Below are 15,956 nucleotides of genomic sequence, written 5' to 3' on the forward strand. Positions count from 1 at the left end.
TTTTAAGGCTGAGCCATAAACCTGGCAACCATTCTCCAGTCGCAATAAAAACAGTGTCTGGTAAATATGGATAAGAGTAGCACAATCCACACACCAAGATAAGTGGGCAAGGAAGCAGAGTGTGTTAAGCTTCTGCCTGCAGCTAGTCTTCAGCTAATGATATGAAGCAGCAAAGACAGGTTTCTATCAAAAAAGGAGGCGGCCCAAGAAATAGGACTGTATAACAACTTCCAGCTGCTGGTAGCTAAGTAGTTCCACGTCAGGATAGAGTTTGGTATGATGGCAGAGATGCAAGACCCATTTTTTTGTAGGTAAGAATCTGAAACCAAGAGAAGGAGCCCGCGCAGAGGCCTGTTGAATAGCTCTCTGGAGCTGGCATTTTTGGAGCTTGCATTCAGCAGTAAAGCTGTACCAAATGAAAAAATCATTGACATACAATGCAGGGGTGACTAGTGGCTCAACAGAGGTCACAAGACCATTGATGGCAATGAGGAAGAGAGTGGCACTCTAACCCTGATCAATAGGAGAGACAAAAACTGATGAATAAAGATTGGTAGTGGGCCTCAAATGCCCCATTCATAGAGGATGAGTGATATTGAATGCCTTATACGGGTCAGAAAAGATTCCAAAAAGGTGCTGGCATTTAGAAAAAGCCTGTCAGATTGCCGTTTCCAACCTAAGCAGGTGGTTGGTTGTGGATTGTTCCTCTAAAAACTGCACTGATACGGAAACAAAAGGTCCACTGATTCAAGAATTCAGCATAACATGTGGGCAACCATCATTTCAAGCAGCTTACAGAGTATGCTGGCCCTATCTTCCCATTCCAAGGGGAAGGCACCTTGCAGCCATAGTTGGCTGAAGACCCTGAGGAGATGTTGCCTTTGTGGACCATTCAGGAGTTGGATCATTTGATTGTGAATTGAATCCAGGCCTTGGACTGTGTCGTGGGATGAGGCACTAGTCTGACGTAGTTCTTAGTCAATGAAGAATTCATTATAGGATTGGTGGGGAGCGATATACAAGGGGATGTCTTCAACTTGTCGCTTCTGCAGTAGACAGGAGGAGGACAACAATGCTGTCACAAAGTGGGTCGCCAGGTGTTCTGAAAGAACTGATGAACTGGTCCAAAGACCACTCTTCAGGACAAGACATGTAACAGCTGTTGATCATTGGTGGCCCATGAGACTGTGGAGCTCAGCTCACACCTGAGGTGAAGAGGCATACATCCCAGGGAGGAGACATAGTGCTCCCAGCATTCCTTCTTACTGCATTCAGAGACAGCCATCACATAAAGTCATTTAAAAGTACTAAGATTCATCTGTGTAAGATGTCATTTGGATCATTTCAGAGCTCATTGGTGATCCTGAATAACTATTGCAATGATTTGGTCTACTGCAGCACTAGTCAATGGTGGGGGGAGCCCTTTAGGAAGGGGAACAGCACTTCCAGCAGTGTGGTTGGTCACATCTAAGACATCTTGCACAACCTCATCAACGTAACAGAGAGGTGGCAAATGTAACAGCAGAAACATACAAAGGCCATTTGGCACTGTGAAGAGCCCAACAGTGTAGTTGGTCTGTCTGGCAGTGACAAGGAAATGACAGGACTCCCAGAAAGTGGTCACTGTCAGAAATGTCACCATGTGGTGGTGGTAGGTAGTGTTTAACGTCCCGTCGACAACGAGGTCATTAGAGACAGAGCGCAAGCTCGGGTTAGGGAAGGATTTGGAAGGAAGTCGGCCGTGCCCTTTCAAAGGAACCATCCCGGCATTTGCCTGAAACGATTTAGGGAAATCACGGAAAACCTAAATCAGGATGTCCGGAGACGGGATTGAACCGTCGTCCTCCCGAATGTGAGTCCAGTGTGCTAACCACTGTGCCACCTCGCTCGGTGTCACCATGTAATGATCAATGTATCGAAGTTACAAGATTAGAAGAAGAGGCTGTTAGATCAATAGCTGGAGAGACATCATGGGCAGCACTAAGTGGGTGGGAGATCTATCATTCAGGAGGCACTGAGCGTGGTCAGTGAGAAGCTGGTCAATTAGAAGGTTCCTATCAGACAAAGTAGTACTCCCTTGAAAGTGATAATTCTACAGAGTTGGCATGGAGGATGTTAAGCCTTTATGCACATCTCTTAACCAAACAGGTATAGTTGCAACAGGGTAATACATTCAGATAACAGACTTTGTTCATGAATCAAGCAATAATGTTCCAGCATAAATGTAGATGCAGCCACCAACTGAATTTTGTTCTTTTGGATTACAGCATGCAGTACCCAACTTTGAACCTAACCCACTTGAGGGGAAAATATGGCACGAATGTTAAATGGTTGCATTTCATTACTTTTCCATGAACTGGTGTCACACTGATGAAGATGATAAAACAATTTAAATCGTTTTCCGTGGTGTCACTGCCAGACACCACACTTGCTAGGTGGCAGCCTTTAAATCGGCCGCGGTCCAGTCGTATACGTCGGACCCGCGTGTCGCCACTATCAGTGATTGCAGACCGAGTGCCGCCACACGGCAGGTCTAGAGAGACTTCCTAGTACTCGACCCAGTTGTACAACCAACTTTGCTAGCAATGGTTCACTGACAAAATACGCTCTCATTTGCCGAGATGATAGTTTAGCATAGCCTCAACTACGTCATTTGCTACGACCTAGCAAGACGCCATATTCAGTTACTATTGATATTATGAATCATGTACCGTCAAGAGCGACGTTCATCATTAATGGATTAAAGTTAAGTATTCCACCAGCTACGTCCGTTTTTCTGAAGTCTATTTCCTTGTTCTGTTCTAGACCTCACGCCAGCCTGCGTGAGCTAAAACGTGTGCCTTTCGGCCTCCTCTAGTAACACGGTGTTGGCTCTCCTGCCAACCACAACATTTTCAACAGTGCCCAAAGGTCTTCCTAAATTTGGAGAACAATTCACACCAAATCAAGGCCCCTTAAAATGAGAAATAAATTATATTTTCATAATTTCACTGCAGGAACACTCCTCACTCATGGCATATAGGTTTTGTGCTGTGGGCATGTCTAACAAAATGCTGCAAACTTCTGTAAAATTTTCATGTTTTCTGGTAAATTCTAATATTGATTGTATATACTTTAATGTTCTGCCATATGCTGCATGAGCAACTGCCACATTATGATTGTTATTGCACTATGTTCGCTCTGTTTATTGTAGATATTTCACATGGAAAATCACATTACAACAACAAATGATTTTATGCTTGCCAAAGTAAGAGTAACAACATGTGTGATAGATCACAGACACATCATGTGATGAGGCATGAACAGCTGGGCACTGGCCAACCGCTGTTAGCTAGCAGCTGAAGTCAGTAAGTCAGTTGAGGTGCAGCAATCTCTCCATTAAGCCAAACTTTCAAGCATAATGGTTCTGCAGAAGCACATAATAGTTCTAAGGTGGAAAACTTACTTTTATTACTACAGCAAAGTAAAATAAATTCCACTGCACTTCCATCAGGCAAATTTTTTTGGTATACAGACAAAATGTGGTTAGAAAATAATGGAATGTATGTTCTTGAATGCTTCACTTTGCTTTTACAATGCACACTATTAATCACAAGACCACAAGCATTAACAGGTTGAGTGGAAGAGAACGCTTCCTCCAGCTACTGCCACACACTACAGTGTCACCAATGGCGTCAAAGCAGTTCCTTAACAGAGACAGCAGTCTCATTTTTGTTTTGTCAGATCTCATATTTTAAAGAAGATTTTACACATAAAATAACAATTATGTTAAAAAAATCTCAGTAGTTTGACACACACACACACACACACACACACACACACACACACACACACAAAGTATGAACACAGAAGATTTCAATGGCTTTATTTAGATGCTTCTTGCATTTCTGTGACATACCTAAGTAAGTGTGCATTGGATCTGAAGTTGTGTCAATCCATTTCGAAAAACCGCCAACAATTCTGTCTTGTGTAGAAAGTATGTAGAATCGGTTAGACTTGTATGAGATCATATTAAAAACCCCAAGTATCTGAAAATATGAAGACATGGAACAGTACTGAGGTTAAGTTACGAAGAATTACTTATTTTAGTTTCAAGACAGAAAGTAAACCATCACAGACATGAAAGTTCAGACAAAAATTTAAAAAAAAAACAGATAAATGTTACCTTCAATGAAGCTCCAACCCAGAAAGAATAACACGTGTCATCAGGTTTATTTGGGCGTCCCTGAAATCCTGTCACCTGACGCATCAGCAACCATTTCTTCAATCTTGAACGCTGAAATTAGAGACCACAAATTACTGTAAGTGGAGACATCAATAAAGCAGCAAATTTACACAATCTGTCATGATAGATCTTCTCTCATAAAACAGGACAAACTAGCAATTCATTAAATACTCACTCCAAACTTTACACAGAGTTTACTTATCAGCTAACTAAAGTGTAATTTCCATTGGTCATTTAATACTAATTTCAATGACAAACTGAATACATAATTGAAAACAGCATATTATGCAAGTAATGATACGACTATAGCATGAACACAGTTCTAAGACAAAGATAATTTCTCCTCCTATCGAAGATTTAAGGATGCTGCTGGAATGTTGGAAGAAATATAGAGATCAAGGTAAGCCAATAACTTTCCAATCCTTTCTTCCCAACCTCTTGTGTTTCTGGGAAGATCAGCAGCAATGAACATTCACATCATCAATAAAGAACACTATATCACCTTTCAAATGCCACATATTGTCTTTAGTGCAAAGCCCACACAAGATAACTTGGGTCCTCAAACACTGAGTGCTGAGTGAGTACATCTCTCTGTGCTGAAGGAGTGCCACTTAAGTTGTCTCTCCCTGTTGTGCCGTGTTACTTTAACCAATAAAGAGTGACCACCACAGATGTTTCTGTGATCTGTACTCTGGTCGGATACTACTGACTTTCAATATCTGTGTTTCAAATTGTTGGTGATACTACCTCAACCTATCCTTTGCAGACTCATGAGCTTTAGCTTACAAATTCTACAAGGTATGCATTTGTGCGACGGCTTCAGGTGTTGAACTATAACTTCTCTATGGTGCAATAGCTGTTCCCAATGGGACACTCACCATGACTGTTGTTCCTCTTCTCCCATATTGTCCCTTGAGCCACACATTGAACCAATCTCATACAGGAACACAAGTATGTTGTAAAGGCCATCTGAGATCTGACTCGTCCACTCATGGGTTACGTGACCCAAAGGCTACCAGCAGGCCATCAACTTATTCATCTATGTGAAATGATTAACCATTAGGGTTGTGTCAGCAATATTAAATCGAGAACGAAAGATTACATTCTGTTACTCAACACGTTTGACAGAGCAGCTCACTACAACTCACACAGTCACAGCCTTGTAACAGATGGCCTCAAATTGCTGATCTAGATGGTTGGTTGGTTGATTGGGGTTGGAGGGACCAAACAGCAAGGTTATCAGTCCCTTGTTTCAAAGGTGGTCAATTTGGATGGATTTATATCTCAGAAGAGTCATAATCGTAAAAAAAAAGGTGCTGTCATGTTGTCTATAGTGAAAACAAAATGAGGGAAGTCAGCAAGTGGGCAACCACAAGGCTATGCTAGAGGTAGGAAATATCCCACCTATGACACAGTATAGACAAGAGCATGTGCTATTCAAAAGTTTTCAACCGCAAGAATGTAAAAGTGCGTATTGTAAAAGGAGACTAACCAAATTGAAAAAGCGATAAAAACAGAGTAAAAGGGAGAGAAAAGAGGATCTTGGCCAGGGAGGGGAGTCAGGAATCTCCAAACACAGCTTACAGTGGGAGACACCCCAACCCTCACTGCCCAGTCCCTAACTCCAGAGGGAGATTAAAAACCTTAGAACTGAAAATAAAAACCACTTTCACGAAGGAAACTGAGAACCAGTTCAACCCTCTGGGAATAGTCTGCCAATATTAAAGATAAAGTGCGGGGAAGACTGTACTTAGTAGGCAGAGCCTAAAGAAGGGGGCATTCCACCAAAATGTGGGCTACTGACTGGAAGGCTCCACAACCACAAAGTGGGGGTGGCTCATTACACAAAAGAAAACCATCATATAATCATACAATAAAGGATTCTTCTTTCTATGTATTCGCAATACATTACATATGTCTATGTTAAGGGTCAGTTGCCATTCCCTACACCAAGTGCGTATCCACTGCAGATCTTCCTGCATTTTGCAGGAGGGAGGAGAAAGAGAAAGATCAATGGCAGAAAAGGTACCATGACCGGCACTGAAATGGGTATGGGAGCAATCATTAAGAAGGCTCAAGTCGTGGTCTGCAAGAAACTGGTCTATGAGAAGACCCCGACAGGATGGAAATGCACTGCCCCACAAGGGATGATGAGATTAAAATCCCCGAGGAGGAGGAGGGGAGGAGGAAGTTGCTGAAAAGGGCAGTTAAGGCAGCAGGTGTAAGAGTCCTGTCAGGAGGGAGATAAAGATTGCAAACTGTCACCCCAGAGTCCAGGTGGACCCTAACAGCAACCACTTCCAACGTAGTCTGACGAGGAATCCACGTGCTAGCAACGTCCATATGGACCAACGTACAAATGCCACCAGAGGCCCACAGGGGCTGACCCAATTTCAACAGAAAGCACGGAACCCACGGAGGGCCAGCGAGTGATCATCAGTAAAATGTGATTCCTGTAGAACCACACAAGATGCAGAGTAAAGCGAAATAAGGGCTTTCGACTCCGGAAGGTGACGGTAATATCCATTACAGTTCCATTGGATAACCACAGAACAGTGATTAAAATGGGGTGAACAGGCTAAAGCCAGTCATGCCTCTGGGTCACCATCAATCACCAACAAGGAGGGGGCGACATCCATGGACAGCAGGTCAGAGTCAGGTTGCGAAGGTGGGGATGGGACCTCTGGCGACACCAGAGGCTCCTTGTCCCGAGACTTTTGTTTCTTCTTCTTTTCTGTTTGAGATTGAGGAGGGCTGTGCTGCAAAAGGAAGCCAGCTGCAGCAAGGTCTGGAAAACAAAGAGAGCGGGCGACCTGGGGGCCCACAGACTGTCGTTCTCGTGGTCGTCGTGTGGCAGCAGACCTTTGGCATGGAAGGTGCCTGGAAGAGGGGTTCTGGGAGGGGCGTCCTTGACCAGAACACACCAAAGAAGAGGGACACTTCTCCGGCTGGGGAAGGGGAGCGGCACCCGGAGGGGAGGGTGTGGGAACTGCAGTGGACGGGGGGTAGGAGAGGGGTTAAGGACTGGGGTAAGGAAGAGGGAGGAAGGGGTGAAGTTGTAACTAAAGCACAGCTAGACGTCATTGACACAGGATGAAGTGTGCATACTTCTTATGAGCCAAACTTAGACAATCAAGGGACTTATACTCCTGTATCTCCTTTTCTTTCTTATAAGCCGATAAACCATAATCTCAGGGAGGGTATCCCCTTCAAAGGCCAGGATAAAGGCGCCAGTATCAATGCGATTGTCCTTCGGGCCCTTCTGAACACGCTCAACAAAGTGAACACCCCGTCGTCCTAGATTGTCCCTAAGTTCTTCATCAGTTTGAAGGATGAGTTTCCTGTGAAAAATTATACCTTGAACCATATTCAAAGACTGGTGGGGGGGTAATGGGACACAGGAATTGTGCCATGATGGTCACAGGCACGAAGGGCCGCAGACTGGGCAGCTGAAGTATTTTTGATCAACAAGAAACTCAACTGCATCTTGCTCAGAGAGTCCACTTCGCCAAACTTTTCTTCAAGGTGTTCCACAAAAAATAAAGGTTTGGTATTGGTGAAAGTATCCCCATCAGTCCTGGTACAAACCAGATAGAGGGGCAAAGGTTTGGCCCCTAGCCGAGCCTGACCCTCCTCCCAGAGGGCAGACAGGGAAGGAAAGGCTGAAGGGGCAGAAGAGCAGCACTAAAAGAATCAGTTTCATTCAGAGAGACGGCCATACAAAAACGGCCAGAGTTCTGGACTCGTATGTGTTTCATGTGCATAGATCTGCCCTGATACCACCCACTCCGATCAGGGGCTCTCCCCAAGGGCGCCACCCAGCCACAGCAAGGGCCATCTGGCAAGGTGGCCATTGCCGGAAGTTAAAATGCTCCAGGAAGACGAGCAACAGCTCCTAGGCTTACATGAGAAGGTCACAGCTCAGGTATCAGAAGTGTGATCCCTGTGTTTTCAGGGTGATCCATTATAAATGGTTTTTGAAAGCCTGTGACTGTAGAAACAATAGGTTTGTTTATAAATAAATAAATCTTCCACTACCAGTCACGATTTTTCTTTATTTTACTTTTCGCACGACACTTTTTGAGAAATAATTCCCATTTTCAAGTGTTTTTTTTTTGTGTGTGTAAAATAAAGAAAAATTGTGACTGATAGCGGAAGATTTATTTATTTATAAACAAACCAAAAGGGTACATAGTGACCCCACCACTCGGGCTGGCTACCGTGTTGGCTATGTAGGCTAGCATCAGACGATGACGTGAAGGAAAAGATAGAAGGAACTAGGAGGGCACACACTGGAGACACTAGGTAAGGTGCTCTTCCCCAAATAGCTCACTCTATTGAATAGAAATTTAGTAATGGAGGTCAAACCCTAGAGGGGGGCCAGAGGATGCCGAAAGGATGAGGTAATTACTCAACAATACTAAATTGCAAAGCCAAATTAGTCAGGATGATAGCATGTCCAATATAAACAAGGACACCGAGAGAGGAGAGGGCAGCGGGGATGGAGAAAGGACAGGAAAGGAGGGGAAGGGAAAGAAAATGCAGCCCCAGAAAGAAGGAAGGCTGCAATAGCTAGCCCCAGAAAGAAGGAAGGCTGCAATAGCTTGGGGCCCTATGCTCACCGCGCATATACTCATGATAGGACTGTGAGCTCCGTGGGGGGGGGGGGGGGGGGGGGGAGCAGGGGGGGGGGGGCTGATGTAGAGTTTGTGAGCTAGCACCATAGGTTAAAGCAGTGACTGGCGGCATACACATCCAGATGAGGACTGGGCTGTATGCACCTCACTGCCTTTGGGGTTCAGCATAAGTACATCCTTTCTGATGATTGCTTACACAGTGTCACCAATGTCTACCATCCCAAGCTGACCCCGAGGAGTCCAACAAACTGTCTCATCGGCCGTGAGGTAAAAAGCTAGCATGAAGAACCATTATGGGACAGGTGGCTGTGATACAGAAAAACAATGCTGAGTGAATTTATACAGCAGATGTTGACAAATATAGCTGCTACTATATCACCACCTCATCTGGCATCTGCTCTGTAGCTGCAGCTACTGTTAATGGTAACCAGCCAAGAAAGGACAGATGGTTTTGGACCACATCCTATGTTTTTGGCTGTTAATTCCACATTTATTTCTCAGCAGCCACTCAAGTCTAACTAAACTGGGACACATGCACCTGCTTGCCTGTGGGAGTTGTTAGCTAATCACCACTACTGCCTGCATGCTCAGCTGTTTGCCTGGAGGCAATTAATTAGTAGTATGCTTTCACGAATATGTACTGACACTTGTGATGGTTGTCTTGAGTTTGTGTCACTGCAGTTACTTTTATTTGCTACTTTCAAACAGTTGAGGAAAATAAAATAGCAAAGATACAAAACAACTGTGCTTTAGTATCGACTTTATTTCTACTCCACTACAGTGGCAACTAACACAGCACAGATGAGGTGAATATGATATTTCTTGTCCATGAGTTGCTTTGTTACACATTCCCTGTGTAGTCTGGCCTTTACAGACTGGCGCAGTGTGTGTACGTAATAATTTCTATGTGTAAGCCCTTTATGGGAGGTAGTGTCCCTATCAGTGGACTCAATTCAGTGTCTTTCACTGAATCAGTGTTCCTACCATTTCCTAGACACCCTCCTGGATATAAAAAGAAGAAAACCAGTGAAAACACCCTTCTGATTTCATTGTATTAAAAAATCATTGTTAAAATTATTCATATCCCTTTATTTGTAATGTAATCTCTACTCATCAATGTTCAAGAGGACTGAGTTACAGCCCTGCAGACCATTTGAACCACTGGAGAGTTGGCTTCAGGATACAAGGAAGCCCTACAAATGACTAGGGAAATACAGACATCACATTATCTGGATATACACTGATGAGCCAAAACATTATAACTACTGCCCCCACACAGGCTGAATGCTGTTGGGCATATGACAAAGTCAGGAAAGTAAATGACCAACACAGAGACAAATGGGGAATCATTAGCCGCAAATAGTGGAATCCATTGACATAACTGACTTAAATGAAGGGTACATTTATGGATTAGCACCTGGTACATGCATCTAAGAATTGGTAAAGCTGGTTGGCAGTTCATGTGCTACTATCATGAGCATCTATGGAGAGTGGCTGAAGGACTGTGAAGCCATGAGTAGGTGAGAATGTGTCAGATATCCATACCTCACATCATAGAATGTAGAGGTCTAAGACTGTACAAGTCTTAGACCTCTACATTCTATGATGTGAGGTATGGATGTCTGACTCTGTAAAGCAGGATGGGTGACAATCAGTAGTGGCAGGTATGACAACAAAATACAATGGTGGTGCAACCACAAGCATTTCACAGTACTCTGTTTAGCACACATTGTTGCACACAACGCTCCAAAGTAGATGTTAAACCAATGACACTGACAATTATGAATACAGTGTATCAGCCCATAACTTATGGAAATTGTGTGATCTGTCTGTAGACATCTGTACCACATACCTAGCGAGGACTTGTCAAATCCATGCCATGCAGAATCGATGCAATACATTATGAAGGTGGGCCAACTGGCAATTAAGCAAGTGGTTATAATGTTTCTGCTTGTGTGTGTGTGTGTGTGATAAACTCATCTCAGCCTGAGCTACATATTGATGAGGTGGATTATTATGGCGAGGCATAACAGTCATTAGTGGGCAACCTCTAGGACAACTTTGTATCCCAACTATATTACACCTGTGCAGATACTATGGTGTCTGTATTTCAATAGTCATTCAAAGGATTTGAGTGGAGACTAATAATCTCTAATCACTTGGCACAGTGATTCATATGAGCCTCAAGGTTATAATCACACCAAACTCTATGAGAGAATATGTGAGTTCAGTACTCCTGAACATCTATAATTGACAATTAGATGTAAGTAATGAAACACAATCAATTTTAGTTATGTCATAACATTTAGGACAAAAATATTAATGTCTACAATACACTGCATTTAGTTGCATTAACTCATGACTAGCATTTGTGTTAAGTATGTTTGTGTGGAAACTATCAAGTGTTTTTGCTTTCATCTAGTAAAATCAAAAAATAAATTATGGTGATATGCAACATGTAGGTGGTCACGATTGTCAAAAATCTGTTGGCTTCCCTGTTACAGTGCTCAACTTCTTATTATTTACAAACGAGGTCCCATTACTATTTCATTTCATTGTCATTATTCAAGAATTTTACCTTCCAAGGGAGAATTGTGGTGTACTCCTGTAATCCCACATACTGAGATGCTACTGTTTTGGAGAGATCTGTAGGTTTACTACAGATTTGATCATTTTGTGAACTCAGAAACACCCGTGGCTCATATATCATATCCTGTCCTGGTGTTAGTGCAAAGGATAGTAAGCAAAGAAAGCTCTCAAAGTTAAAAGAAGCCAAAATTATAAAGTACCGTATTTACTCGAATCTAAGCCACACTTCTTCCCGTTTTTTGTAAGCCAAAAAACCGCCTGCGGCATAGAATCAAGTGCAAAGTAAGCAGAAGTTCTGAAAAATGTTGGTAGGTGCCACCACAACTAACTTCTGCCGTCGAACATATGTAGCACAACACAGGCATGCTTTGCAGGCACAAAGATAAATACTGGTGCCAAAACCTCTGCGTCAGTAAATAAATTAAAAGAAAAGATAGAAGAATGTAAATATTATGCCATGTATTCTTTCATGTTTGCTGTTATCTCATTTAAATCCTATCTGCCTAATAAACTATGAAACTAGATTGAGACAACAGCAAATGTGGAAGAATATACATATCATGTCATGTTTATATTCGTATTATTCTTATGCTGAATAGTGATACAGCCAGAAATGAAGCACGGCAACTGACTAGATTTTTAAATCTAAGATGGCTCTAATTTGTGTGCAGAATGTAATGTACTAAAGAGGTGTCTGCAAAGATTTTCAAACGGAGAAAACTTTTCGCTAAACTCTCGTTCAGAACATCATCTACCATACGCAGTTTATTATTTGGTTCTTGTTGATAATTATCAAATAAAGCAGCAGTTTAAGTAACAACAAATAGCAGTCTCTTGGCATTGTTTCACTATCAGAAAAATTATTTTTTTTTAATGTAAGCGGTGGTAGCGCACTCAAAAGCAAGCCATGCCGCGATGGCGACAGGTTGTAAACACTCATTATCAGAATGCGACAATCAGTGCATTACACAGTGCAGTAATGCAGTTTCAGCTTAGAGTGCGTAAACACATATAACAAAGAGAATGGCACTTACCAGGTAAAAGCAAAATAAGCAATCAATTCAAACCAAACGAAGCATGTGAAAAAGGAAGGGTACCTGTACAAATAAGGACGGAGCACGTGACACATAGCAATGGCTACTTGGTAAAGCTTAACTGTTAAGCTTACGATTCGTGTAGCTTTATATTCATCCAGTCGACCTAAATTGTGTCTCATGTTACAATGGACCAACTTTGTTTCGATTTGGAGGTGCCGTCTAAAGCTTTTCTCTCCCCTGGAATTTCGAGTCTCAAATTTCAATTAGATTTGGGAAAATTTTTTTTCCTTGATTTCGAGTCTCATTTTTCAGGTGCAGCTTAGATTCGAGTAAATACGGTATTCATTTGTACAAATGACCCAGTAATCAGGCTGTGGAATGCAAGGGAACTGAAGTAGATGTAAGACGAGCATACGAAGAATTTATTTATTATTTTTTAAAGGTGGAAACCATACAATTTATGTATGATCATCATCTTATTTGACTATCATCAGGTAACAACAGGCTCCTCGTTACTTGATGATAGTCCAACAAGCCTAAACTTGGTCTGTAATAAATAAAATGTAATTTGTTTGTTTGTCACCATTAATTGTGCAGTTATTCTACTAAAAACAAATTGATGAAAACACGAACATAGAATTTAATTCCTTGAGCAGCCTAGCAATACAATGACTGCATTTTATTACGTCAACCAATTGTAAGTTCCATAATCTTTCTTCTTAAACAGAATACTATTGTCACCTTTGTCATATAGCCTCAAATTTTGTAAATGAAGGTAGACACGTACAAAAACATCCTCCAGTCATGTATGTGTTTTTCTAAGTGTGGTTTTGCTGATAGTATGAAGCAGTGCTGACAAATTGATGTCTTTTTTATTCATTTAGAAAATTAATTACTACTACTATATCAACACATTTATACCACATGTAAAAATCAAGACGCAACTGGAAACTTTCTGCATCTGAACATGAGATATAGGCAATGAACCTCATTGTGCTTCAGAACAAATATTTTGTGGTCAAAGGTGATTTTGTAACTGTATACCTCCTCCTTCTTCAACTTTGCCTTCTTCTTGTCATGGCATTACATCCCTGTGTGAATCTCAGCCTCTTCAATAACTTTCCTCCATTCTGCCCCCACTATCTCACTAGTTCTCCACTATCTTCTATGCCCAAGTTTTTATTTCCTCTTATATACAACATATCCACTGTTTTCACGCTCGTCCTCTCTTTCTCTTTCCAATTGGTCCCCATAATTTTTTTTTCATTCTTTCACATTCCATCCCAAGAATGTGGCAAAGCTAGACTACATTGCTACTTTTTATTGATTTTATCTCAGCTCCTTGTATAAGATGGTCCAACTGAGCATTTGTTCTAGATCTCCAAGTACCATTGTGACTATTACCCAGAACTGCACCGACTATTACCCTGAACTGCACCCCTTTTGCAACACCCTGTATTTAAATACTTTGAGCTGCTGTTCATCAATATTGACTAATATCCATGTTTTACATGTGTAGGTCATGACTAGCACGATCACGACCAAGTATATTTGCCATTTAATCTGTCTGTCTTTAACACCCTGGAGCCTAGTAATTCCTTAAACCTTGAAACCATTTAATACTGTTTAAGATTTGCAATTTTATTTCAGCTGGCATGGAATTTTTCCTATTAATATTATATCCCAGATATTCACAGTTCTGCGTTTGCCCCGAATTGGGCCCTGCTGCTGATATTTTATTCAGATTGTCATTTAACTTCCTGGTAAACATCATGTACTTGGACTTGATTTCACTGATAGCCAGGCCTCAGGGTTGTGTGGTTACCTTCACCTCTTTAATGAACTGCCTCTTGTGCTAGTAAGAGTTTCTGAGTAACTGCTTGCAGATTGAGGCTGAAAAGCATTACAAAAATAGCATCCCCTTATCTTACTCCCATACTGATGCTGAATCAAGTACTTAGTTCTCCATCCACTCACACTGTAGCCTTGGAATCAGTCGGGATTGCCTGAGCAAGCGAGGTATATTTAGGATGCCAGTTGAAGTCTATGTATCGGTTATTAAGCTCAACGTTATCTTTATATGACTTTTATGTATTTGCAACAGGACAAATATGTGGTATGTCGTTGGTCAATTAGAACACACTGATATTATCCCAAATTCTCACTCGCATTTTGAGTTAGCTTACTGTAGAGTGTATTGGGTTGGTGCATAAGTTTGTAGAATTTCTTCATAAGTTAAATAAACACAACAGATACACATAACTGAGACTTAAGTCATTGATAATATATTCTTCTTCGCTATTTACAACAACCTGCCAATGCTGTGGTAATTTTTAGATTCCGCATCTGTAAAGGAAGTTCCTTGAAGGTTACTTTGCAGAGAGTGGAGAAAGTGAAAATCTGAGGATGCAAGGTCAGGAGAATAAGGTGGGTGCAAAATGGCTTTCCAACCTAACTACTGTATAGTACTTTTTTTGTCAGTCTAGCATTATGCGGGTGGGCATTATCATGGAACAGCATCACTTCACACCATCTTCCTGGTAGCTGTTCTAGGACTGCATCAGCAAGATGTCTCGTTGATGGTTACCCCTTGGGAAAGCAATCAGTAGTACGCCACACTGTCGCCATTCCACCAGATGGATAACATTATCTCTTATGGGTGCATGTAGGTCTTTGTATGGGGAGTTGCTTCTTTGTTTGTGCTCAACCTTTCCTTTTTTCCTTATGTAAGCCTTAAGAAACCACTTTTCATGGCCAGTAAGGGTACAGGGTAGAAATGGTTGGCATTGTTCACAAGACAATTAATGATGAGCAAACAAAGCTACACATATGGCCACCCCATGATATTTGTGATTTTGCCTTAGAGCATCCCCACACCCATTTTTTCAACCTTCTACATTGCAAGCAAATGTTGCACAATGGGAGAATGATCACAATTCATTGCATTCGCCAGTTCTCAAGTATGATGATATGCGTCATTGTGGATTAACACATTTAAATAATCTTCATCAAAATCCGAAGGTATTCCCAAATGTAAAGAGTCACTAACGTCAAAATGATCCTCCTCAAAATGAGAAAACCATTTCTTTGCCATGCTCCATCCAATAACATTATCCCCATTCATGGCGCAACTATTTCTGGCTGCCTCTGCTGCTGTGGCTCCTCTATTGAACTCAAACACAAGAATATGTCAAAAATGTTTCAGTTCCTTCACTTGGCACTCCATTTTCTACAGCTCCAGTCACTATCTCAAAATAACAACAAGTAAACTCACATAGCAGCAATGGATTGCAGATAAAAATTGACAATTGATACATAAACTCATAGCAACTAGCATATATCAACACCCGAAACAAAAACACTACAATCTTATGCACCAACCTAATACCTGACAAACCTTTATAGGCTACATTCGAGCGTAATTTCTCAGTATTTAGGACTGCAATCCTGGTCTATTTTCTTATGTAT

At 41.7% G+C, this 15,956-nt stretch overlaps 1 protein-coding gene across 1 annotated transcript in view; it reads right to left on the bottom strand.

Moving 5' to 3' along the window:
* The window catches only part of LOC126281431 (geranylgeranyl transferase type-1 subunit beta), a 41,199-nt gene that overhangs the window by 16,085 nt on the left and 9,158 nt on the right, over nucleotides 1–15,956 (bottom strand). The window contains exons 5-6 of the mRNA XM_049980390.1: nucleotides 4,166–4,276; nucleotides 3,899–4,028 (exon numbers count right to left, since the gene is read on the bottom strand). Coding sequence (XP_049836347.1) covers nucleotides 3,899–4,028; nucleotides 4,166–4,276 — 241 coding nt within the window. The remainder of the gene's footprint in view (nucleotides 1–3,898; nucleotides 4,029–4,165; nucleotides 4,277–15,956) is intronic.

The sequence above is a fragment of the Schistocerca gregaria genome, chromosome 7 (genome assembly GCF_023897955.1).
Source record: "Schistocerca gregaria isolate iqSchGreg1 chromosome 7, iqSchGreg1.2, whole genome shotgun sequence".
Lineage (NCBI taxonomy): Eukaryota > Metazoa > Arthropoda > Insecta > Orthoptera > Acrididae > Schistocerca > Schistocerca gregaria.